The 26,316-nt window shown below is 38.5% G+C and overlaps 1 protein-coding gene across 2 annotated transcripts in view; it reads right to left on the bottom strand.

Moving 5' to 3' along the window:
- LOC311500298 (cadherin-1-like) overlaps positions 1 to 26,316 on the bottom strand; it is a 71,231-nt gene continuing 44,915 nt past the window's right edge. For both annotated transcript variants that reach the window (XM_084561610.1, XM_084561609.1), the window contains exons 9-14: positions 21,410 to 21,535; positions 21,078 to 21,263; positions 5,155 to 5,399; positions 3,984 to 4,126; positions 3,747 to 3,832; positions 1 to 3,011 (exon numbers count right to left, since the gene is read on the bottom strand). In XM_084561610.1, coding sequence (XP_084417736.1) covers positions 2,979 to 3,011; positions 3,747 to 3,832; positions 3,984 to 4,126; positions 5,155 to 5,399; positions 21,078 to 21,263; positions 21,410 to 21,535 — 819 coding nt within the window. In that variant the 3' untranslated portion in view covers positions 1 to 2,978. The remainder of the gene's footprint in view (positions 3,012 to 3,746; positions 3,833 to 3,983; positions 4,127 to 5,154; positions 5,400 to 21,077; positions 21,264 to 21,409; positions 21,536 to 26,316) is intronic.

Here is a 26,316-nt window from a genome sequence, read left to right as displayed (position 1 = left end):
TCACCAACATATAGATCACATTTATTTAAATGTAGGCAGTTCAAATTCAAGAGATGATAGATCAGAAGCATGTCACTTTTACTTTAGCCCACCAAAATTAGATGCAGTTGTCTTTTAGTGTTATCCTTATATGTGTTTTTTGTGCATCACAAGTTAAAATGTGTGTGGTTAAAAAGCTTTATGTTTTGTGTGTTGGCTCAATGCCGCAACTGACTAGGACACTTGGATAGGATGCAGCTATTGTTAAGATGAGCAGAAATATATGGATTTGCCTTAAAATGTTGCCGACAAGTCAAAAGGTCTGCTGGGAAAAGGGCCCACTAACAGAGACATAAAAAACTGTGCTTGTAGAACAATCCCTGCACCTAGAAAACACATCAACAACAATGATGCAAAAGCCAACATGTTATAATAGGAACATGATGATTACATTTTCTGTTAGTAGAAAAGCGCTATATAAAAGCGAGGCCATTACAAGGCCATAGTATAATGAGGAAAAGTCTGTATCTGACATGTGTGGCATGTACTAGTACTGAACATATCAGCAAAATGTACGTTGACAACATACACATTTCTTTTGTTTCCCGATCAAAATCTCTTTACTATCAGAGTTCACTGTTCACTAACATAGACTACAGCATTAAGAAAAGATTTTCAGTGGCCACAAAAAGTATTTCGAACACACTGTGGCAAAAAAAAGTTTTTGGATGTTCTGATTATTAAAATATACCTGAGTTGAGGTCTTTTTAGCTGGTTTGATAAAAGGAATTACAAAACAAGTTAAGTGAGCTAATCCAATCCGTGTATCATTCGTTCTTTCTATTTTCAAATAGCAATCAAAAATGAAAAAATGAAAAAGTGACTTGTTATTTTGTTATTTGTTTTTTAATCTAACCTAATCTAATCTAAAAAAAAAAAAAAAAATTGGCTGTTTTTCATATTTCAATTTTAGGCTCAGATCAAAAATACGAAATGGAAAAACAGGGCACAGGACTGAATTTGATTTTAATATTTAATTGGTCGGGTTTACGTGACCCGGAAGTTTTTTAATGAGCGTTAACAAACATAACTTAGCTTGCTAGCCGCCACGATCGCAAATACAAGCAAATTTGTACGTTTACAGCTGAGCATTTAAACTAAAATCGAGCACAACATAAAACAGCTGTATTGTCATAGATTCTATCCTTAAAACAATAACTGTTAAGGTTTGATTGACAATGACAGACAGTTATCCTCACTCATATAAACCTATCAGTAGGGGTCGCTGTTGTCAAAACATTTGCTTTCTCACGATAACAATCTCAGGAGAATAATTAATGTTGTTTGTCTGTTTCTCAGAGTGTTAATTTGGTCCCACGGGCGAGGTATCCACGTGGTTATCATTATCAGCTTACACCTTTTAAAGCACGAGCATCACGTGACGCCAGAAGTTCATGACCGGCTATCTGTCGACACTGGGGCTGCATGCGGGAGAAGGTCGGGTTGGAAGAACCTTTTGAGAGCTCCATCAGCCAAAGCATCAACTTAACAGTTATCGTTTTAATGATAGAATCTATGGCAATACAACTGTGTTATGTTGTGCTCGTGAAACATGTTCAAATGTAAACGAACAAATTTGCTGTTATAAAAACATTTTATAAAGATGGTGTATTTTTTTTCCCCCCCAGGGTGCTCGTAATTTATATCCAACTCCCTACATGCGTCATAAACTTCATTTAGACCAAAATGAAAAGCTCGAGATGTTTGGTATTACAACTAACTGGGTCTATTGAGACAATGCATCTGTTGATACAAAAGTATGTGCTGAGAAGTGTGCCACATTTTCGTTTTATATTTTTTCAGTGATTTTATTACTTTATCTTATTAATTTTATCAAAATAATTTGTATTAAAATATTAAAAATAGTTTTTACAGTTGCTGAAAACTTCCCTCTTTTCTTTGACTCACAATTTGAAACTCTCTTTGTTCTGATGCCATGTATCATCATGCACAGTGCAATCATATTTTTACTGGTGAACAACAGCTGCCTCAGGTGAGATGATCAAATTCACCCGAGTATCATCTGAACTCCGCTTCAGTGGACGGATACAGCTCAGGGAAATGTAAGCATGTTTTCAAAGTTAACATGGTCAGTGCCACTAATCCCCTTCAATTTGATTGCTGATAATACTTCAGATTCTGCACTACAGTATTTTATTTTACATGTCAGAACTTTGCGTTTTTAAATATTTTAAATCTCTTCCTACACTATCTTTCTGATAATGTCATGGTTATCATGGAAACCTTTTATTCAGACTTTTGGAAGCAGCTACTGTATGTCTTGGATAGATTCTGTGTGACAGTGACTCAGAGTCCCGTACAAACTTACACAAGGGGTAATAAAGTGTATGTTGAGAATGTCAGCTTGTTGATACTTTAGTACAGATTAACCAAAAGCTTGACTGGTTGAAATAAAGAACACTTTGACCAGAGTTGTTACAGAAACTGGTTGATCCCATGTCCACATGAAGCATCTAATAGATGTCCATATCATTTGTCTATTGTGAATTGCACAATTATCATTAATATTTTATTCCTGAAACCACATTTTTTTTATGTTTGCTAAACTAGCTACACTTAGTTACCTCATGCAATAGATTATGTCCAAACACGTTTTGAGGCCACTGTACATCCTTAACTAGTAAGTATATGAGATCATAAAAATCATCTTCCTGGTGTTAAAAGCAATCATTTGTGTTCCACGGTTGTATTCTTTATATTGGCCAGGCAAGACAAAAAATTTAAATTTCACCTGACTTGGAGCTATAAATACATTCATGATGCACTGGCCTCCCATACCACAGTCAGACACAAAAAAAATGCAACAACAGTATAAAAATTGGTGCAGCTGAAAAGCTCTGGAAACCCCCAAAATACAAAACACTACATGACAACGGTTCTTCTGTTGGGAGCAAAATCACACCCTGGTCATGTATTTTTCATTGTACCAGTTCTTGTGGCCAGGAAGTCACCTGGTGAGAAAACAGACATATTAACATCAGAAGAACAAAGATCAGTGAACAAAGCATGTGTATAAGTCTTCCTCTTGCTTCCAACCTACCACCCTTATTCATATTTCATGGGAAGTGTACACATGATAAGGCTGCAGCTCCCTCACCCTCTGTGCATGTGTTTCAATTGTCTCTGTCGTAAAATCTCTTTGCTTTTTTAACAAACAAGTCATTTTGCAGGAGGGGCAGCTCAGAACTCCAGAGCATGAAATCCAAATAAACAAATGCCAGTATTTTATTTAACACACACACACACACACACAAAAAAAATGCTAATCACTTAATATTGGCAGTATTTATAGTACACACAGTCACTTCTGAACCATTTTCTGAACCATTCCCTATTTACACACTCGTGTTGTTAGTTTATATTTCAATGGATATCTACCACTGCTCCAGAACCGAGAACAGTGTGGTTTTACGTGTGTAAGACATCTGTGATTGAGGAACATAAACTTCACCACACACAGCTCCTTATACATCAACATGACTGCATGTTGGTGTGTGAGGAGCTTCTCTTGGGATGTTTTTTAAGGCTAGCTTGCTAAATTGCATAACTTGATCATGATAAAATTAGAATGAATACAAACTTTTCAGTTTTGACCCAAACTATTTGTACTTGCAATTTTAAAATTACTCAGCACTGAACTTGCTCAAATACATAATACCTGCCAGGTATTTGGGAAGCAGACACACCTTGACTGAACGTTTCCTAATGGTGGGTACAGTGATGTCTTCAAGTTGAATTATCAAAGTACCAGTTCCTGTTGCTGAGAATTCATCTGGTGATAGGTAGAGACATACATACACCAAAGGAACCAAACACTTAATTTATTGCAAGATAAACTCCATAATTAAGCATTAGGGAAAGTTTATATTGCAAAAACAATGCAGAAAACTGGATAAGTATGTGACTGTTTGCTTCCTACTTACCATCATCATATGCACCAATGAGTGCTGTATATTTGTTGTCCTTGACAAAGGGGGACTCTCTGTCCATGATGCTTTTCAGCATTATCAAGCCTGATTCCATGTCCACGTTCAGCCAGTCCGCAGGGTCACTGATTATTTTATACCTGGACATTGACAGGAAAGTAACAGAAAAGAAGTAAATCCTATGTAAGCCAGTCACTACCATTTTTTTTTTTTTTTTAAGTTTCCTTTCGTGTCATTTTTCTGTGTGTCATACCCTGTAGGCATAAGCTCTTCAGAAACTCTTGTTAAACTCTACCAGCCAAGATTTTCTAGGACTAAGATTCTTAGTTATTCAACAATCTCTTTTCACTTAGAACAGAAGCCACATTCTGTGGTAGGACCAATACTCTTCACGTTATAAAGGCTTCCCTTAGGCAATATTATTAGGAAACATGGCATAAACTTCCATTGCTATGCAGATGACACCCAGCTATATTTATCCAGGAAACCAGATGAAACTAATCAGCTGGTTAAACTCCAAGCATGCCTTAAAGACATAAAGGTCATTGTATCTGGCCCTAAACATCTCATAGATTCATTATCTAATCACCAGGTTTCTTTGGATGGCATTACCTTGTCTGCACTGCCCTTACGCCTGTGCCATTGACCTTCTCCCGGGCGCCCCGCTACCATCTAGTCATTTGTACAACTTCTCTTTAGATAAATACAATAACTCAGTAACAGCAAGGATTATCAGTTTCTCTTCATCCTCCTTGTGCCAGATTCTTTGTGGATAAGAAGGATCTTAACCTCTGCGTTTGTGTATTTAGATTACATTCTCATCTTTTCTCCATCCCCAGGTATTTAGATGATATCTTCATCTTTTCTTTCCCGACATTGGGAAACTTTCTCAGATGTTACCACTTCAAGAGTGCCTCACTAAAGTTGCAGGGTTAATGTGCCTGGCAGGTCATTGCTGCGGTCATCTAGAATTCTAGAAGACATGTTGCCACTCATCCAAATAGCTTCTAAGGGAGTTGGACGAGGTCTTTTAAATAATTCAGAGATTTTGAAACTCTTTCCCTCGAAACTAACCTATTTCTCTTCGAAGATCTGAGTTTTTTTCCTTTTCAATTTTTCTCTTATGTTTAAATACGTGTTAAAATTTATTTCATTGGATTGATCTTACATGACTTTCTGATTTTGGGTGGTGTCTGGGTCAGAAGCAGTGTAATGAGCCACCTCACTGCGGAGGGCAAGGTCTTCCCGTCTTGACACAAGCTTCTCTATTGGGTCAAAGACTGGAGCTTCGTTGACATCATGCACATTCACCACCACTGTGGCAGTGGCAGTGGGCAGTGGAGTAGTAAAAGGAACCTCATTTTCCACTGCAACCAACAGAGTGTGCTTGCTGGTCCTCTCAAAGTCAAGACCCTGGTTGGACGGAAGGAAAAACACAACAGCACAACTGATCAGATAAACATCTTAGTCTATTACATAACCAAAACTCAATAACTGCACCATATGTTAGTTTTAGATTAGTAAAGACTCCATTCATTTATAAATCACTCCTACATTAATAGACATTAGAAAGCCATTTATAAATTATTTATTCTTAATATATTCTTAAATTCAAAAGTATCTTTATAACATGTACACACACACACACACACACACACACATATATGTGTGCACTTGTCAACCAGCGTAACAGTGGACATCGGCGTCGTTACACACCAACAAACAGGGGACTTACAGTTGAACAGGGCACATTTTTTAAGTCCCCTGTTTGTTATGCCTTAAATCAAGCTAAAATCATGTCTAAGACGCTCTCGTGAAATTTTTTAATATTAAGCAAAGTGGGGACTTGCAGGTATGTGAGTGTTAAACCCCATACTCAGCGGTGCCTCTGCTGACTGGAGCATGGATTTTCACACGTCATTCACACGCGTCGTTTCTTAACACTCCTCCATTGTCTGAATGGCTTGCAGCCCCAGCCAGTCATTCAGATAGTAGTAGGGCTATTCATCAAACTACGTAGTGAAGAAACCACTCTATTGAAACACAATTCATCATGCATTTGAAACAAAATATAAAGGTTCAGCTTTAGAAGATATCAAGTAGATAAGTTTCGAGCTTGACACTATTAAAATAAAGGACTGCCCAGGAAGCAGGAGATTAAGTAAATTGGAAATAAAATGGTCAGACGAATTAACCTCTTTTCGGTTTTAAGTAAGCAGTAATACCTTATTTAGAGTCTGACTTAATATCAGATTTTGACTAGACCGTAGACCATTTCAAAATACTCACCAAACCAGTTTTCACAAGGCCTGGATGTCAGTTTTCAACGTGTATGCTCAGTCTTTACCTAAAGGAATATAATTTGTTTGTTGTTGTACATTACGGAAAAACGTCCACACTTATATAGCATGGATCGACACAAGTCCACTGATAGCTGACGAATAATGACACAAGTTCGTTCTTGGATAGCATAGAGCAAAAGGCACACTCCAGCATGGATAAATAAAAGAAACTAAATTTAATTTATGATACTTGTGTGAAACTAAAGCTTAATGTGCATTTCCTAATCAGTTTCAAGCTTATGACTGTCTTAAACAAAATGCTACCCACAAGGCAGCAAAATAATTTGTATTATATAATAATTAAGTATTATAGTATACAAAATAGTATACAAAATAAAATAACACCCAATATTTAATTAATAAGTATTTAAAAATTAAACGAGAAGGAAAAGAAAAACAACCAGGATGAAGTTACAAATAAAATGGGTAAGATTATTTATATTTTTATTCACTCTGATCACTTTTATTAGACATTCAAAGCTGTCTAATCCAAATCTCAAAAAACTGCTGCTGAGATTTTACAAGCCCTGGATTCCACTTTATAATAATAATTCACAGATATAGTAATTTGTACATACAGGGATACAATATTTGCTCATACACATTACCAAAAACAAAAAAGGTCCACTGTTGGCTGGCGAATTATGACACAAGTTCCCTCTTGGATAGCACAGAGCGACAGTCATACTCCAGCATGGGTGAAAAGAAGAAATAAGCGAGAATATTTAAAACTTAACTCAATATCTCAACTAAATAATTAAATAAGAATTAAACATGATTAGTTAATATGTTCTTTGTTTTTGTTTTAAATACAGCATGATGGCTCTATTAAAGCGTAATTAAAATGAAGGGCTACTCAAAGGGCAACAGAGTGATAAGGACCTGAAAATCTAAAAATGGGCAAAGAAAATAAAAAAAAAATAAAATGGTTTATAGCCAGATCTTCTATACTTATAGAAATCTATTTTATTTTTTCATTTGCATTACAGCAAAAGGTCCACATTTAAATAGTGTGGAACAACACAAGTCCACTCTTGGCTTCCGAATAATGACACAAGTTCCCTCTTGGATAGCATAGAGCGATACTTACACTCCAAAATGGATGAATAACAGAAAAAAGCTAAATGAATGGTAGTTTTTTGTTTGTTTTGTGGGATGATTTAATGTGTTTTTTGTAACAAAACACAAAGACATTAATGTTTCAAGACAGAAAGGCCTGCATGGCCACCATGAGCATATTATTTACATCTTAATATTAACCTGAAAACTTAGGTCACACTGTTTGAACAAATTTGTCTCTTAAACTAGTAATGTCAGCCCTGTGATGGACTGGCGACCTGTCCAGGGTGTACCCCTGCCTCTCGCCCGATGACAGCTGGGATAGGCTCCAGCAGACCCCCGTGACCATTAACAGGAATAATCGGGTATAGAAAATGAATGAATGAACTAGTAATGTGAATGTTATTTTGACGGTTGTTTTGAGAATAGGGGAATAGATTATTTATCCTCTTCGTATGTTTCATATAATTACCGAGATAGAAAAGAAAACTCTACATCGAAACGGTGAAGTGACACAGCACAGATCCCAACTTTTAATGCTGAATCGTGGTGAGTGCTTTAATGTATGCAGCTATACATTCCTAAGCATGTAGATTCTTTATTCTCTTTGTATGTTTCATATAAACCATACATATGTTGTAGTAAGCAATGTAATTTTACTTAATTTTTTAGGAGGAGTTGCATATTTTTTATGGGAAACAGTGAAGTGACACAGCATCCAAGGTCTTCACAGATCTGAACTTTTAAGGTTGAATTGTAGTGAGTGCTGCTGTCTAAAAGTGAGTGACATCAAGCAGGGAGAGAGTGTGAATCTGTGGTAATGAGGTTATCAGTCCTTCAGTGTCTGCATTGTGGGGGATGGTAACCATTGGGCCTTTCTACCAAGGGCTTCAGGGCTGCTAGCTACTCATAGCCAAGACGACATTTCCAACTCGGACTGAGACACAACTCACGTGAAATGAAAATGATTGATTTAACACAGAAAGGTTTGCAAAAAATTTCACACAAGCTTGCATGGCCACACGAACTTCAGTAGACCAAAAGCATATTACTCATATTCCAATATTGACCTGGAAATTTAGATCCTACTCTTTGATGAAATTAAACTTTTAAATTAGTGTTACAATTGCTTTTAAAATGTTATATTTGGATGGGAATAGAGTGTTGTGACCCATCGCTGGAAACACAAAATATTTCCCAAATACTGGAAGTACAGGATTTAGGAAATTAAATATTTTTTGCTATTTTAGGGAAATGTTTATTTCCCTCAGGAGATACAGAGCAGGAAACACAATAATCAACAATACATGGTTTTCTGTCCTGAAGTATACATGCAGGAGTATGAGTGTTCCACTATTGCATGGGAGACCTATGTCAATTTGTTGATCATTACATATTTCTGGGACTTTCTTTAGTTGTATAGGATAAAGTTCAAAACATTGTTTGACACACAAAGCTCTTTGTGTTGGCTCTGAGAGAAATTGATGAATTACATGTCCATATTTATAGTGTATACAGACAAAAGTTGATAATTACTGATAATGATAATTACTAAGCAAGGAAAGAAATTTTCCTCAACCAATATAAATGACCCAGTACAACTATGGTCCTCACCAGTGTAATCCAACATAAAACCCAAATTTGGGAGGAAGTTTGTTATAAGATTTGCTTCACAGTACCAGGTATTAGTTAGCAATTTGTGCTTCATCCAAAGGACCAGTCACTGTCCAGATAGTTGGCCAGGATGGTATATATTCGCTATCTCACAGAAGGTTCACAGGAGTCTTTGTTGCATTTTGGAAGTTTTGCACTAAACGACACGTGTCCCCTGTTAGATGGTGAGAAGTGACATTCACACTCCCATAGTACAGAAAAAGACATAGACAGCCCTATTTTATACCACCAACAATCACAAACCTGTCCCTCAGCAAAACTGGATGCTTCTGTAGCCTATACTGTATGCTGTCAGATGCAGTTGTTGATAAGATAGAGTACTGGGAGATGAAGGAGGCAGAGGGTCGACCAATGATCACAAACCTGTCCCAAATATTAAAGTACCAGTGCACCGAGCTTGTAAGGGGAATGGGAGATAACACTATGACTGTTTTAGTTCATGTAACGCCCAAAACACTCCTATGATTAATTAAGAGACTAAATGCAACACCTTTGGACGTTGTATCTTTCTTTGCTCTGGGCTTATGCACAGTTTAAAAGTGGAGTTGGACATTGTACACATTGAAATGCCCTAATTCCCCTGTTTGATAGAACTAAAGGACACGTGTCCCCTGTTAGATGGTGAGGAGCGACATTTACACTCCCATAGTACAGAAAAAGACATTTAGAGACTGAACTGAAACACTTAATCAGACGAATAAAATGCTCTAGTATAAAATATTCTGTGGCTGATGTGGACAATTGGAATAAACATTAATGATTCAAGACACGAAGGCCTGCATGGCCACCATGAGCATATTACTTATGTCTTAATATTAACCTGAAAACTTAGGTCACACTGTTTGAAGAAATTTGTCTCTTAAACTAGTAATGTGAATGTAATTTTGATGGATGTTTCGGGAATAAGGGAATAGATCATTTATCCTCTTCGTATGTTTCATATAATTACCTAGCTAGAAAAAAAACCTCTACATTGAAACAACGAAATAACACAGCACAGATCCCAACTTTTAATGTTGAATTGTGGTGAGTGCTTTAATGTATGCAGCTATACATTCCTAAGCATGTAGATTCTTTATTCTCTTCGTATGTTTCATATAAACCATATATATGTTGTAGTAAGCAATGTAATTGTACTTTTTTTTTTTTTTTTTTTAGGAAGAGTTGCATATTTTTTATGGGTCTACAGGAACCTCTACATAGAAACAGTGAAGTGACACAGCATCTAAGGTCCTCACAGATCCAAACTTTTAAGGTTGAATTGTAGTGAGTGCTGTCTGAAAGTGAGTGACATCAAGCAGAGAGAGAGTGTGAATTTGTGGTAATGAAGCTATCAGTCCTTCACTGTCTGCATCGTGGGGGATGGTAACCATTGGGCCTCTCTACCTTGGGCTTCAGGGCTGCTAGCTACTCATAGCCAAGATGACATTTCCAATTCAGACTGAGACACAACTCACGTGAAATGAAAATGATTTGATTTAACACAGAAAGGTTTGCAAAAAATTGAGTGTTTGGAAAGAGTAAGTGAGAGATAGAGCGGAGGAAAGTCTGCGATAAGGAGGGTTAAATGGATGGCAACGAAAACCCAGGTGGTAGTGGTGAGAGTCATCCACCCACCCGAACCAAACTCATGCCCATAAAAGGTTGTCATTCAGCAGTGTGGAAGTATTTTGGATTTAAGCCACACGATGACAAACAGTGTGAGGTGCATAGTTAAGTGTGTTTTGCCCTCGTTGCAGCATTACAAGTTTCCTCAGTCATCTTATGTTTTTTTGTTTTGTTAAAGTTCATCAGTGCAATAAACATTTCGTGAAAAAAAATTTCACCAGAGAAGCGTGATCTCAGTTCTAAGCAAACTTTTTAACTGCAGTGGTTCACTCCACACTTTTGAAGTGTGAGGTGAAACACTTTAAATGAACTATACACTTGTATCTCAGTGGCACACAATACAACTCTAGTTAACCAAACTCAGTGAATAGATGAAGTTTCAGAATTTGTGCTGATCCTGAAAGAAGCTTTGTGTGACTCCTTCAGAGGTCCGTTTTAGCAGCCCATTTCCATACAAGTTAAACTATACAAGTCCAGGATTTAGGATTAAATATTTTGTGTTTCTTGTTTTACTGACAATATTTCAGAAGCAATTGCAACACTAATATATGAGTTTAATTTCATCAATAAGTGTGACCTGTGTTTTGAGGTTAATATTTTGGACAACAGTAAGATGCTTATGGTCTACTGGAATTTGTGTGGCTACGTGGCCCTTTCTGTCTTAAAATAAGCCCCATCAGTATATTGTTGTCCTAATTGTTTCATTTCAGATTTTCTTCATCATATGTGCCCAGTATTGTGTGATACAGTCTATCGTGATCAGAAAAAAAAAATTAACTAAAGGTTAGTGTATTTATACCCATGACAAAAATGGAGATGGATAGTAAGAAACAGCAGCAAATCCAATATCTTATGGTGGTAAAACATAATCTTGCAGTTTTTCATCAGTGCAAGTCTTGGGGTTAATCTAGCCTCCATCTGATTTGTCCTATATATCATCTCTAATAAACTTATAACATACTGGTCTTCCAAGGCAGTACTTACTGTATCATGGACTATATCAACTTATACAGCAATCCCTACAAGGACTGTCCGCTGTTATCCTAACAACAAGCCTTGGATCACCAGCCAGATGAAGGGTCTGCTGAACAAGAAGGAGCAGGCCTTTAGATCTGGAGATGAGGACAAGTTGAAGAGGATACAGTGGCAACTCAAGGTCAAGCTGAGGGAATGTAAGGACGACTATAGGAGGAAGCTGGAGGCCAAACTCCAACAGAACAACTCCCGGGATGTGTGGAGGGACATGAAGTTGATCACCGGCTTCAACATCAAAGCCAAGCAACAGATTCAGCTCTGGACCCCCTGCTGGCCCTCCACCCCCCCACCACTCCACTCTAGTCTTTACACCCCACCCCCCACCCCCAGACGGTCAATCAACAACTCACCAACTGAATATCCTGCTGAAAGCAATCCAAATTCAGAACAATTTCAACAAGTTCAGAAACTTCAAACAAATATAGTCCTCTCTATTTTAGGCAAATGTTTATTCCCCTCAGGAGAAGCAGAGCAGGAAACACAATAATCAGCAATACATGGTTTTCTGTCCTAAAGTATACATGGAGGAGTATGAGTGTTCCACCATTGCATAGGCGACCTATGTCATTTTGCTCGGAGAAAGAGTTGAATTTGTTGAACAGTACATATTTCTGGGACTTTCTTTAGTTTTATAGCATAAATAATTCACACATATAGTAATTTGCACATACAGGGCTGCAATATTTGCTCATACACATTACCAAAAAAAAAAAGGACATGAATCCACTGTTGGCTGGCGAATAATGACACAAGTTCCCTCTTGGATAGCATGGAGCGATACTTACACTCCAAAATGGATGAATAACAGAAAAAAACTAAATGAATGATAGTTTTTTGTTTGTTAGTTTTTTTTCCAGCTTAATAGTCTCTTGAGAGATGATTTAATATGTTTTTTGTAACAAAACTCAAAGACTTCCTGACCAGTTTCAAGTTTGAGACTGTTTCAAATGAAGGGCAACCCATGAGGCAGCAAAGAATTTTTAAAACTTAGAAGAAAATAGATGACTATGAACAATTCAACTAAATGGAACCTGTAAATCCACGGAATTATCCGTTTAAGCATTGACAGAAGCATCTGTAAAAGGTACAGCGAATAACCTGTTAATCTATGGAATCCGTTATCAGGTTGATGAAAGGTGTCCGTAGAATCGAGTGCCAAATAAACAGAGATGGACAGAAAAAGGTCAAAGCCATCAGGTGCCCAATTTAGGACAAAAAGAAGAGGAGAAACGAGCAAAAGATAAAGGTATGCTATGTACTCTCTGTTTGATTACAGCATCCATGTCATGAATGGAGGGCTAATGTTAATTGGTGGTATACGTTTGTTACACAACCAGCTGCTTTGCCACTACCTCGAACCAGACAGGGACCACAAGGGAGACGGGTTCAGTTCCTTACCCCCTAACCTTGATAACCTGTATGCAGAACCAGCTGTCCTGAAATGGATCAAGGAGAACATCTCTGAGTGGAAAAATTGTAGCCAAAAGGGTCACCTCAATAGCGGACAGGCTGAATGTGGACTTTGCCTTTTTTCTCTCCTTGTGGATAAGAGCAAACAATGTCAACCGCATAATTTCAAAGCCAGGACCGGCCTTCATGGGACCTTTTACCTGTTTTTCCCTTTGTTTGAATCATAACAGTAAAGTTTAGTTATTTTATTTTATTTTCTGCCTAACCCCATTCCAATATTAAGACTTTGCTGAAAGACGCCAGAAAGCCATCATGTCTGACAAGAAGGCAGTGATCAAGAACACAAATATGTCTGATGAAATGCAGCAGGATGCCATGGAGAAGTACAACATCGAAAAGGACATCACTGCCTTTGCCAAAATTGTGTGTTGGCTCCCTTAAGCTCACTTACATTTCTAAGGTCAGCGATGTCACTAAGCTGAGGCATAAAGCAGAGTTCTGCTTTGTTATCAATGCCGGGATGAGGAAGTTCTTCCTGCAGGCCAGTGATCAGCAGGACCTTGTGGAGTGGGTCAGCGCTCTCAACAAAGCCACCAAGATCACAGTGTCAAAGGTGCCCGATGGCCACCAGAACTTGGAGATCCAGAAGGCTTTGCTTGATGTCTTAGGGCCCAAGAAACAAGTCTAGAGGGGTCAAATATTTGCACATATTTGTATTTCCCTATGTATACATATCAATCTGCTAGAAAAATTTCCCACCAAAACTTCTAAGTATGGGACCCCGAAAATCAGTCTTCAAAATAGTGCACTCCTTTGTCCTCCATGGAGAGGACGGGGACCTAACCATCAACCTAACCTCCGCATGCACGACCAGAGGAGTAGGGAGACCACCAGGAGTATGGACTTACACAGACAGAGACTCCAGAGAACTACATGGTCGTCCTTGACAAGGAGGGATTCAAAGAGCTGCAGCCATCGGACCATCTCCAAGTAGAGAGCTCCATTTGGCTGCCACTTTACGTGGTCTGCAATGGCAACGCCTGTTCCTCCTAACCATTTTAGGGGAGTTGGGACAACATGAGTATTGTTTTAGTGTGTTTTATTTTAAATGCATGTTGATTTGATGTGATTTTATTAATATTTTAATAAAAATATTTGTATTGTGCATGCTGATTTTGACTTTGCCTCACCATATGAGTTTCCTTATTTATTTATTTATTGGAAAAATACCAAGTTTAAACGGTCGCAAAAAAAAAATGTTTGCTTCCGTCTTCTTCCCACAGGTGGGGCACCGATGTGCCAGGTCTACTTTTATTATGGCTCTGTTTATTATGACAAATTTAGCAAGGCTGTCTCTCTGTAACCATCACTAGGTCAGGACCACCTATTAGACAAAAGTGTATGTAATCTTATTATTGCCGGTTGACTCTGTACTTGCTGTAGTGCATGTGTCAACTCCTTGCTGCAAGTAAAACTTTTAAACGAAACTCCAGTGACTCTGTGACTCTTGATAAAAGAATTTCCGTAACATTTATTTATTTATGTTAAACCCACAGAGAGGAATTATCTTTTTAGTCACCCCAATTTCCAGGCATCAGCTTTCAGAGGGGATCCCCTACCATGGAATTTTATTAGAAGCTCACCACAACACCCTTGTGTCTTAGAACCATTAATATGTTTGTCTATTTTATTACTAATTGTCATTACCTTTTTTTATTATTTTGATGTTGTTTTTATTATGTTTATAACTTTTAATATATTCTTTTCCTACGCTTTTTAACCAGCATTGGTTCATCAAAAGGAGCCAAACAAACATATTTTATACATTTTATTCCCCCGTCCCTCTGCAGCATTTTCTTTCCCAACCTAACCCCCCTTAACCCTACAGGATGTTACTTCAATGCACACACAAAAAAAACACAGATCATGTGAAACTTTTTTCTTCTAAGTTTTAAAAATTCTCTGCTGCCTCATGGGTTGCCCTTCATTTAAAACAACTCAAACTTGAAACTGGTCAGGAAGTCTTTGTGTTTTGTTACAAAAAACATATTAAATCATCTCTCAAGAGACTATTACGCTGGAAAAAAACTAACAAAACAAACAAAAAACTACCATTCATTTTGCTTTTTTCTGTTATTCATCCATTTTGGAGTGTATCGCTCCATGCTATCCAAGAGGGAACTTGTGTCATTATTTGCCAGCCAACAGTGGACTTGTGTCGTTACACACTATTTAAGTGTGGACCTTTTGCTCTAATGTAAATGAACAAATAGTACAACAAATAGTCTTCTATAAGTATAGAAGATCTGGCTATAAACCATTTTATTATTTCTTCCTAGTTGTTTTTCTTTTCTTTCCCCATTTTTAGATTTTCAGGTACTCCGTTGCCCTCTGGGTAGCTTTTCATTTTAATTACGCTTTAATAGAGCCATCATGCTGTATTCAAAAACAAAAACAAAGAACATATTAACTAATCATGTTTAATTCTTGAATTATTTAGTTGAGATATTGAGTTAAGTTTTAAATAATCTTGCTTATTTCTTCTTTTCACCCATGCTGGAATGTGACTGTCGCTGTGTGCTATCCAAGAGGGAACTTGTGTCATAATTTGCCAGCCAACAGTGGACTCATGTCCTTTTTTTGGTAATGTGTATGAGCAAATGTTGCAGCCCTTTATGTGCAAATTACTATATGTGTGAATTATTATTATAAATTGGAATCCAGGGCTTGTAAAATCTCAGCAGCAGTTTTTTTTAAAATTTGGATTAGACAGCTTTGAATGTCTAATAAAAGTGATCAGAGTGATTAAAAATATAAATAAATTATCTTACGCCTGCCCATTTTATTTGTAACTTCATCCTGGTTGTTTTTCTTTTCCCTCTTGTTTAGTTTTTTGAACGGTGACATGTCCTCTTTACGGTTGTGCCTCTTGTTGTACTAGCTCTGACAGAGGTTGTAATTGATTCCATAGGAGGACAGATCAGATCAGGTTGGAAACATGTTCTAATGCAGGAAAGAGTGATTACTATATGCAAAGACAGATCTAACTTGGCTCAGCGTAACTCAAAATGACTGCCTATTCCACATCAATATCTTATGGCTTATCTTGCCTGATGTGTTCTGGCACATTTTGTACACAGATTTGGGAACATTACTACTCTGCGCCAGTGGTTAAAACACCCCAGATGAACTGCACACTTATGTTTAGTAACTTTGAGATTTATTTTTAATTATTATGAATCCCAGATAAAAGTCAATTTTGCTGCTAATACTGCAGCATTTGAAATTAGTGCATGCAGCGAAGTTACTCCTAATTTGAAGATAAACATTTTTTATTCTCAGAATTCCAGTGGCCATGATTATTTAATATTTGTATCACAGAGAAAGGTTTAAATGTTGATAACATTAAAGTTAAATTATCATTTGAAAGAATCAAAGGCTTGGCAGTAAACAGGCACTCATTAGGTGAAACAATGGCTGCAGATAGTGTCACTGTAGCAGTGGGAGGTCCCCTGCTTGATAGGTAGAGATCGCTCAAAGATGCAAGTACCCTCTTTGCTTTTTCTTCAAAAAAAATTAAAAAGCACATTTTAAGTAATAATGTGGTAAAAGGCCTTTAAAGTAAATTTTCTATGTAATTGTTTTTGATTAAAAATGCCCAGAAACCCAAGTCCCCTGTTAGTCAATGAAGAATGACAGTCCACTGTTAGCCTGGTTCACGTGTATTGGTGTGTGTGTGTGTGTGTGTGTGTGCTAAATGCCACAATAATGAGAGAGAGAATTCGTTAGAGAATTTTTTATTACTTTCTTCAAAGTCAGAAGTTTACATACATTTCCTTAGTATTTGGTAGCATTGCCTTTAAACTGTATGACTTGGGTCAAACGTTTTGGGCATCCTTCCACAAGCTTCTTGCAATAGTCTGCTGGAATTGGTCCATTCCTCCTGACAGAACTTGTGTAACTGAGTCAGGGTTGTAGGCCATCTCGCTCGCACACGCCTTTTCAGATCTGCCCACAAATTTTCTATGGGATTGAGATTGGGGCTTTGTGATGGCCACTCCAAAACATTGATTTTGTTGTCCATAACTACTTTGGCAGTATGCTTAGGGTCATTGTCCATTTGGAAGACCCATTTGCGCCCAAGTTTTAACTTCCTGGCTGATGTCTTGAGATGTTGCTTCAATATTTCCACATAATGTACTTTCCTCATTATGCCGTCTATTTTATGAAGTGCACCAGTTCCTCCTGCAGCCCCACAACATGATGCTACCATCCCAATACTTCACAGTTGGGATGGTGTTCTCAGGCTTACAAGCTTCCCCCTTTTTCCTCCAGATGTAAAGATGGTCATTATGGCCAAACAGTTCCACTTTAGTTTCATCAGATCACAGGACATGTCTCCAAAAATGAAGGTCTTTGTCCCTGTGTGTATTTGCAAACTGTAATCTGGCTTTTTTATGTTGCTTTTGGAGTAATGGCTTCTTCCTCGCTGAGTGGCCTTTCAGCCCATGTTGGTACAGGACTTGTTTCACTGTGGATAATGACAGGGTCTTTAGCTTTTGTTCTGGGGTTGATTCGCACGTTTCGGACCAAAACACATTCATCTCTGGGACATAGAACCCATCTCCCTCCTGAGCGGTATGATAGCTGGACATTCCCATGGTGTCTGTACTTGCGTATAATTGTTTGAACAGATGAACGTGGCACCTTCAAGCATCTGGAAATTATACCCAAGGATGAACCAGTCTTGTGGAGCACCACAATTCTCTTCCTGATATCTTGGCTGATTTCTTTTGATTTTCCCATGATGTCAAACAAGAAAGCAGTGTGTTTGAGGTGTAGCCTTAAAATACATCCACAGGTGTGCCTCCAATTAACTCAAATGTTGTCTGTTAACCTATCAGAAGCTTCCAAAGCCATGACATCATCATCAGGGCTTTCCTTCATTGTTTAAAGACATAGTAATCTTTGTGTATGTAAACTTCTGACTTTGAAGAAAGTAATAAAAAATTCTCTAAGAAATTCTCTCTCTCATTATTGTGGCATTTAGCAAATAGAAATAATTTTAGTAATCCTAACTGACCTAAAACAGGAGAGGTTTAGTCTGATGTAACTGTTTATGTGTCTTTTAACACAGTGTATGTAAACATCTGGTGTCAACTGTATATACACACATACTGCATATACACACATATATAAATATACATACATATACATAAATGAATAGCAATTTCAGTAAATAAATAGATTTTTTCCATAGACTTCCAGAGAACATAACTGCATTAAAATGCCACTGAACTTCTACAATATGATATAACAGTTAATTTGTTTCTTTCTGTAATGTGTAAGAATTGCTGAATAAAAATTGCCAGTGTCAACACTGGATCATAGAAGCATTGAAATACAATAAAAAATAAATAATGTATAAAACAATTATATAAAATATTCCACTGTCAAAATTCAGCTGCCTTTATATTTATATTTTCTGCACTTCATATTTATATTTTCTGCACTTCAGCTTTTTGTTTGAAAATCTGTTCCACCGCATTGAAAACCATTGACCTTTTAGAGTTCAGTGGAAGTTCTCCATCTCATAAACACACAGCTACAGCATTCCTTTGTCCTACTTTGATGATGCCTGCCAGCAGGAACTTCCCTTGGTCCATTGATTATTTATGGAAGATGAAGCGCCAAAAGTGGCAGTCAGAGCTCAAATCACCACCATCTATGGTAATTATTTAATAAGCTTTTAATTTTTTTGTTATTGTTCAAGAAAATAAGTTGATCCACCCATTTGAAGAAGCTCATTAATTATTCAGCAATGTAAGACATGTACTTTTATATCAGACTGTAGAAGTTCAGTGTAAATTTACTGCAGCTATGTTGTCTGAAAATCTTCAGAAAATGTTATTTTATGAAATTGCAGATGTTTCTTTCTTCATTTTACATTAAGTGTACAGTTGAAATAAATATTTCTGTTTTATAATACTCTGTGTTGTGTTTGTCTTGTTTTCTGTTAAGATAACTGAGCCTTTAAACAGGCATGCAAACTGGTCAGGGGTCAAAAAGGTGAGAAGAGTGCGCGAAGAGGGAAATGGCCACGAACCCCCCCCCCCCCCCCCGTAAACAGAGATTTACAAAGACAACAGACTACAAATTCACTAATTTTTACCAAAAAAAAAACTTTTGAGCCATTGACCCTGAACAGCTCAATGGCTGTTTTTCCTCGGGCCTGAAGGGCATATTTCACTGTCTGAATGGAGTTGAATGTGCCAATTTTCATGTTTCCACTTCTTCCGTCAATAATCTCATTCATGAGACTGAACGAGGATTCAACTCTGGGGCCGTGAAAAACAGAGAGATTTCCGGCGTGTGAACGTCTTCTTTTGCTTCTCCCTTGTCGAAGACTGAATTAATGAATTGCTGTAACGTACTGCGGTATTGATCGGTGACGTGCATAGCGCTTGCAAGTGGCGGGTAAAGTCTGTGCATGTTTAATAAACACATAGGGGCTAAGCATGGGGCTCTGACAACACATTTCAATATGTGTTCGCGTCTGTAAATAAAGTCAGCGGTTATATATACCGTATTTCCTCTAATACAGGCCCGGGCCTTTATTTTACTCAAGCGCATAGCGGTCCAGGCCTTTATTGGAAGGAGGCCAGAATTAGAGGCAGGCCTTAATTTCTATTTGAGCAAAACGAACTACGAGTAGAATTAATAAAAACAAGATTTTGTGTCTATTTGAACCTATAAAATACTAGGTTCATTTATTGAAAACGTACAGTTACCATAACATGGTATGCTTACAGAACATTAACAACAAATGAGCGGCGCGACGCGGTCGGAGCGCACTGAGGACAGTGAGTCCGCTGCCGGTCGGCAGTCGCGCCGGGAGCGAGTGGGCCCCGTCCCTCCCCGCACGGAGAGAGGGCGCAGTGAGCACTGATTCCACGACCCTAGGGAAGCGGTGAGGTGAGATGCGGGGGGTCGCTGTAAAGCTCGCGGCCGGAGCCGACGAGCCACCTTCGCCCCGAGCACTTACAGGCCGCGCACCGCCACGGAGGAAATGCGCCCGGCAGGGGCCGGCCGACGCTGGGGAGAGGTCCCGCTGAGGGGATCCTCCCACACCGTGCCGCCGAAACCCTGACCCGCCGAGATGGTTCTAATAATAGCCCCGGCCGCTATTAGAGACCGGCCTTTATTTACCTCCGCTGACAGCGAGACCGGCCAATGTTGGAGACCCGGCCGCTAATGGAATACAGGCCAATATTAAAGGATTTACGGTATATAGAACATTATATTATTATATTATTAAAATATATTAAAATAAAAGTCAACGAGTAGGCTAGCGCCCCCCCCCCCCCCCAAATATTTTCTCCTCGGATTTGCACGAATCACATAAGTCACCCAATTTGGATTGAAAACGGCGAATTTCGCCGAAAGGTGAGGAGTTTGCATGCCTGTTTAAATCTAATCTGTAAATGCTTTACAAGGCATAGATAATCTTCACTTTAGATGATCTCATGAAAATTGTTTAGTATCAATATTTTTTATAACTACATAATTTATAAACCATGTGTAAATAAGATGTATATATGTACATTTAAATATCATTTACTTTCGAAATGATCTCAACCCATGATAATTCCTGCAAGTTTGTAGATACGTTTTTATTTATATACCATATTTAATATTTATAAATGGATCATTAGTAATACATGAAAATACCAATATTAAACACGTTATTGAGATAATAACACATTTATAACTGATGAAGTATCTACTTATGACTTACAAAGGCTTCATAGTGTGTAGTTATCATAAAGTGTAAACTTCCTCAACGTTTCCTTACATCAAGTAGTATTCAGTAAACTGCAATAGGTTTTAGAAACATAATTAACAAATAAAACAGATATATTCATTAATGGAGACGTATGAGATTTCCTGCTTAACTCCCTACCTTGGCAGTAGTAATGATTCCTTCTTGTCCATCACCTGCTGTTTCCACAGTGAAAAGTCCTTGAGGATCACCACTAACAATTGTGAACTTGGCTTTCCAGGCTGGAGAATGTGGCACATCTGCATCTGTTACTGAAATCTTGATGACGAGAGTGTCCACTTTATTTTCTGCGACGGCAACAACATACTTGGAGAAAACAGACAAAACATTGAGAATAAAAGTTGTCAAAATAACAATTCACTGTTATAAATCCAACTAAACTCTAAACTATTATAATTCTGTTTTGGTGAGGTATTAGCCAACATTGCCTTTCAAAAGCATATTGTACTCACGGAAGGAGTGAAGGCCGGAGCATTGTCGTTGCTATCTATCACCCTGAGGATTACCTTTGCTCGTCCAATCAACCTGTTTTCACCCATGTCTGCCGCTTGTATGTCTAGAGTGTACTGTGGGTATTTCTATTGCAAAAGACACAATGAGTTCAGATAAATGATCATGTCCTTTATTAAAAACGTCATACTGAAGGCTGCAAAACCACTGCATGTTATGATCAATGTCAAACTAGTAGAAACCGTGTTATTTGATGCAAAAGCTTTGATGCCTTTGATGCCTATGTTTCATAATGTCAGACTAGTAAAAAATAACAAAACCTTCAATAGGTTGTTCATGTTGTGATCACATCACTAATACAGAATAATTTTTTTTTCTCCTTACAGATAAAACATGGGAGTTTAAACAGAACAAAAATGGACTGTGGCGGATTTGCGCACAACCTGTCGTGAGAATGTATGTAGCGCCACGCACTCTGTCATTTGACAGTGCAGAAGTACTGAAGTACTGAAACACCCCTTTATACACCAAATATGTTCCCCTAAAATCTAGTTAAGAGAGATATGAAAATAATATTTTTTCATGCTTTGAGCATTTATGATTTACACCCAAATGACAAAATAAAACCACATGTAACCTAATTTTCCCACATATTATACCTTAAAATGATTGCCACAACCTGAATCCAAAGTAAACAGATGTATTTTCTCTATTTAGATTATGTTAAGCTTTCTGTGAAGGTTCTCTGTCATCCAGGTCATGGTATATCCAAGTCCATCTGCCTGTTTAAAACGCCTTTTTGGGGTTACATGAAGATGTTAACACACATCAATAAGGCACACAGACATCCATCACACAGAAAACACAGTATCGGATGAACATACTAATTAAGAACAAGTCACGTGAAATAAGTTCTAAAATCAACAAGATGTAGACAATTACATGTGGGCCTGATAAATGGCTGGTTATGTGCAATTGTGCCACAATGGCAGCTTTGGCACTTTTAGAAGACAGACAGCATATCTTCAGGGATCACACTGGCCAGAATGACAATTTATAGTCAATTTAGGTTACTAAGAGTGATCCTTCTGGATCTCTGTGCTGAACTGGCCCCAAAGTTATAGAGGGAGACTGGGAAAAGTCGCGCCTTGCCAGTGCCAAGTCCTCGCCACGCTTGAGTTCCTAGCAACAGGAGCCTTTCAGCAGGAGCTGGCTGAAAATCGGGCATCTCTCAGTCATGAGAGATGCCCGAGGTGGGCCATGCCAGCCGTATGGGATGCATAATCCAGATGACACCCAGATATATAAGATATACCTACATTGTGACTGAACAGGCAAACAATGAAGGGGAAATGAAACGTGTATGTGTTGGTCTTGATACTAAGAACTATATTGGAAAAAACAGGTTTGCTTAAGTGAAATATTAAAAAGTTCATAAAACTAAGATTTAATAAGTTTATTTTTTCTAATTTCTACCTAGCTTGCTTGCCGAGTTGCCATTTTGAAGTGACGTCACTGACTATGTTGTGGAGTTGGTTGGATGCTTCACGGGTACAAGATGGCAGCATGCTGCGGCTCAGGGCTCTCTGCTTTTTGTTTGTTTATATGTGTGTTTTGCCCTACTGCTTCATGTGTAAGTTGCAAAGGTGGGGCTTGGCACTGTACATTCACAGCCCATGGTGTACAGATACCAGCGTTATTTGAACTTTTTACTCCCCTGACCTGGAACATCTGGCATTAAAATGCAGACCTTAAGCCGAAATTATGCTTCCGCGTTGACACAGCGCGTCCGTGCGTATGGACCTATTGCGGACCTATTGCGTCCTTGCGGACCCCCGTGCGTCCTACGCAAGGGCCAGACGCGCACCTCCCAAAAATCCTCGACGCGCGTCGAGGCGACGCAACAGCAACGCAGCGGCATTGGCTGTGATTGGTCCGCTAACTACATCCGCTGGAGACCGCTTTTCCGGTTTCCACTCATAAACATAATTGTCTCCTTTGTCGTGCCCTAATTTGCAATAGAAGTATTTCTTCCTCTGCTTGAATAATTTGGAGCTCCAACGCCAGTCTCTCTGTCTCGGTGTCCATCCTACACTGTGACTACGGCAAAAGCCGGAAGGTAAATAACGAGGCGAGATAGTCACAAGAGTCTCGGTAGGTCGATCACAAAAAACCATAGCGCCCTCTACCGGTGTGGCATGCATTTCGACACGTAAACCCCACGCAGAACCATCACGGTCTCACGACTGCGTCCGAGCAACTGCGTGGCCATTGCGTGACCATTGCGTGATCACTACGCGGAAGCATAATCTAACCTTTATAAACTGGTTAGTTCTGTTCTATCCTGATTGTGTATTTCACAAGGTTCGAATTATCCTCTGCTGCTCTGTGGGCCTACAAGCCAGCAGCATTTACTTAGTTCATTTAGATTATAGGTTAAGCTAGCCAGCAGCATTTGGTTAGCTTATATTTCACAAGGTTTGAGTTAGCGTCTGCTGCTGAGCAGGCCATACAAGCCAGCAGCATTTACTTTATTTATTTTCCTCATAGTTTTAGTCAACGACCTTTTTTTCTCTGACGAAAACGAGACGATAACTAAATAAAAAATATGCTCAAAGACTAAAACTATGACGAAAGTTATTGACATTTTCGCCAACGAATAAAAACAAGACTAAAATATTTGACAAGGACGAAATCCAATCAGAACGACTTTAGATAGTGAAGCTGGACGACTTGGAAAGACAACCAATCAGAACAAACTCTGGAGAGCAGTAAGACGCTCATTGATGGTCGGTAGACTGCTACAAGGGTCATCATATACATGCACTCGCAGTTTTTTATTAATACCGTGATATGTCACAGCCGGGGAGAAAGCGGAGGCAAGATATATGGACTCATTTCCAGTTTACCATTCCTGAAAACAAGACGCATTGCAAACCGTGTGGACCTACTATCGCCGGTAAAAACACAACGAACTTGAAGCGACACTTGCAAGCGAGTTATCCTGAAATCCATAAGAAGGTATGCTAGTTAGCTCGTTAGCTCCAAAATGCATGTCATGGCTGTCTACGGTATCTACTACTGTGTGCTGTTCAGTGTTTTAAGTTTGTTAAGAGTTGCTATCCTCGCTAGTTTTGGTTTATCAAGTGCAAATACAACCCAAATCATACACATACATACATAGACCCCTCATTGAGCGCTGGACCATACGTCAGTACTATACGCATTTACACATCCACACACAAACGTATACATTCAGGAAACTGATAGGAACCAAAAACGTCTATAACGTAGTTAATGTTACAGACGTTGTTTTTGGTTCCTATCGGTTCCCTGAATATATACGTTCGTGTGTGAATATATGTTAATGAGAGGCATTAACTTACAGTACTTTGTAGAAGACGCTTAATAAAGTTCACTCCATTGACCCGTATTGGTTCGCGGGACAGAGCTGCCTCCTCCAATATGGCGGCGACGTTGACGTATTTCAACAACGGGCCAACCCGCTCAATGAGGCGTCTATGTTGTCGATGACATTAACGAGCTGTAGCTCAGCATGTTAGCATGTTAGCCATAGCAGTTTGTTCAAATAGAATGAGTGAAATCTATGCCAATAAGCGTTGCATTTAAACATTAATACCATTCCATAACAGATGTTTTTTATTTTATCTTCAGAAATACAAGTTAATCTAAAAAACATGGATTACCGTTAACACTTTATATTTTAGCCGACTAAAATTACTATATATTTAGTTGACTAAAATCACGTGATTTTTAGTCGACTAAAACTAAAATGATTTATATGACTAAATTATGACTAAAACTAAAATGATATTTTCGTCGAAAGACTATGACTTTTGGCTTCTGTGAATTTTTTATACAAAGTATAAGAACACTTTACTCCTCCCCATCAGTGAGGATAAAAATTAACGGGAGTCTCTCAAACCCGATAATGCTACAACGAGGATGTAGACAGGGCTGCCTGCTCAGCCCATCACTTTTCAACCTCTTTATCGAATCTCTGGCCCAGACTATCAGGGAGGAGTCCGCCCTGGAGGATATTTCTATAAAGGGAATAGAAAACCAAATTTGCTTATACGTGGACGATGTACTTGTAACACTTAAAAATCCTGAATATGGAAATATACCCTGTTTTAGGGATTACTATCTGTCTGCTCAGTTGAGGCCTCTTGTATGCTGGTGCGATCCAGCATATGAGGCTAGATGGAAAGACATCGAGTTGTCTTTAATGGACATACCTATACAGTCGGTACTGGGTTGCACCAGCAGAGCTAACCAGGCTCTCCAGCTCCAAAATCAGTTAGTTGTTTTCTCTCCGGGGGTATGGTTGGAGATGGTGAAGAGATTTCAGCTACATGGAGAGATAAGATTGTTGCGCTGGCCTGCATATGACCCACAGTTCCTTCCAGCGTCACAGGACCACAAGTACAGGCAATGGGCCAAGCGAGGTATTAGTGCCTTCTCTGGAGGGGGTGTGGGTCGGTTCCGGCAGATCATGCTCACATTTTTTGGTCATGCACTTATATTGTGCCTTTTTGGAAAGAAGTGGGCCGATTGGTCCTGGATCTGAGACTTGACTTTTCTTTTACCTCAATGTACCTTGGACATATCCCCAGGGATCTCAGTAAGAGTGACTCCTACCTTCTGAAGATCTTTTTGGTTGCCAGTAAAAAGGCGATTACGAAATGTTGGCTCCAGAGGAACCCCCCGACTATCATCCTTCTTATCAACATAATCAACTCTATATGTATTATGGAGAAAATGACCTTCACTATCCGCTTACAAAAGGAGAAGGGAAACAAATATTGGAAAAAATGGGACTGTTATAACCATGTGGATTTATAATGTATATGTATACTGTAATTCTTTTATTTTTACATTTGTAACT

This window comes from Chelon labrosus, assembly GCF_963514085.1.
Source record: "Chelon labrosus genome assembly, chromosome: 15".
NCBI classification, from domain to species: Eukaryota; Metazoa; Chordata; class Actinopteri; order Mugiliformes; family Mugilidae; genus Chelon; species Chelon labrosus.
The sequence above is the reverse complement of the archived record's forward strand: the minus strand, read 5'-3'. Positions and strand labels throughout refer to the sequence as shown.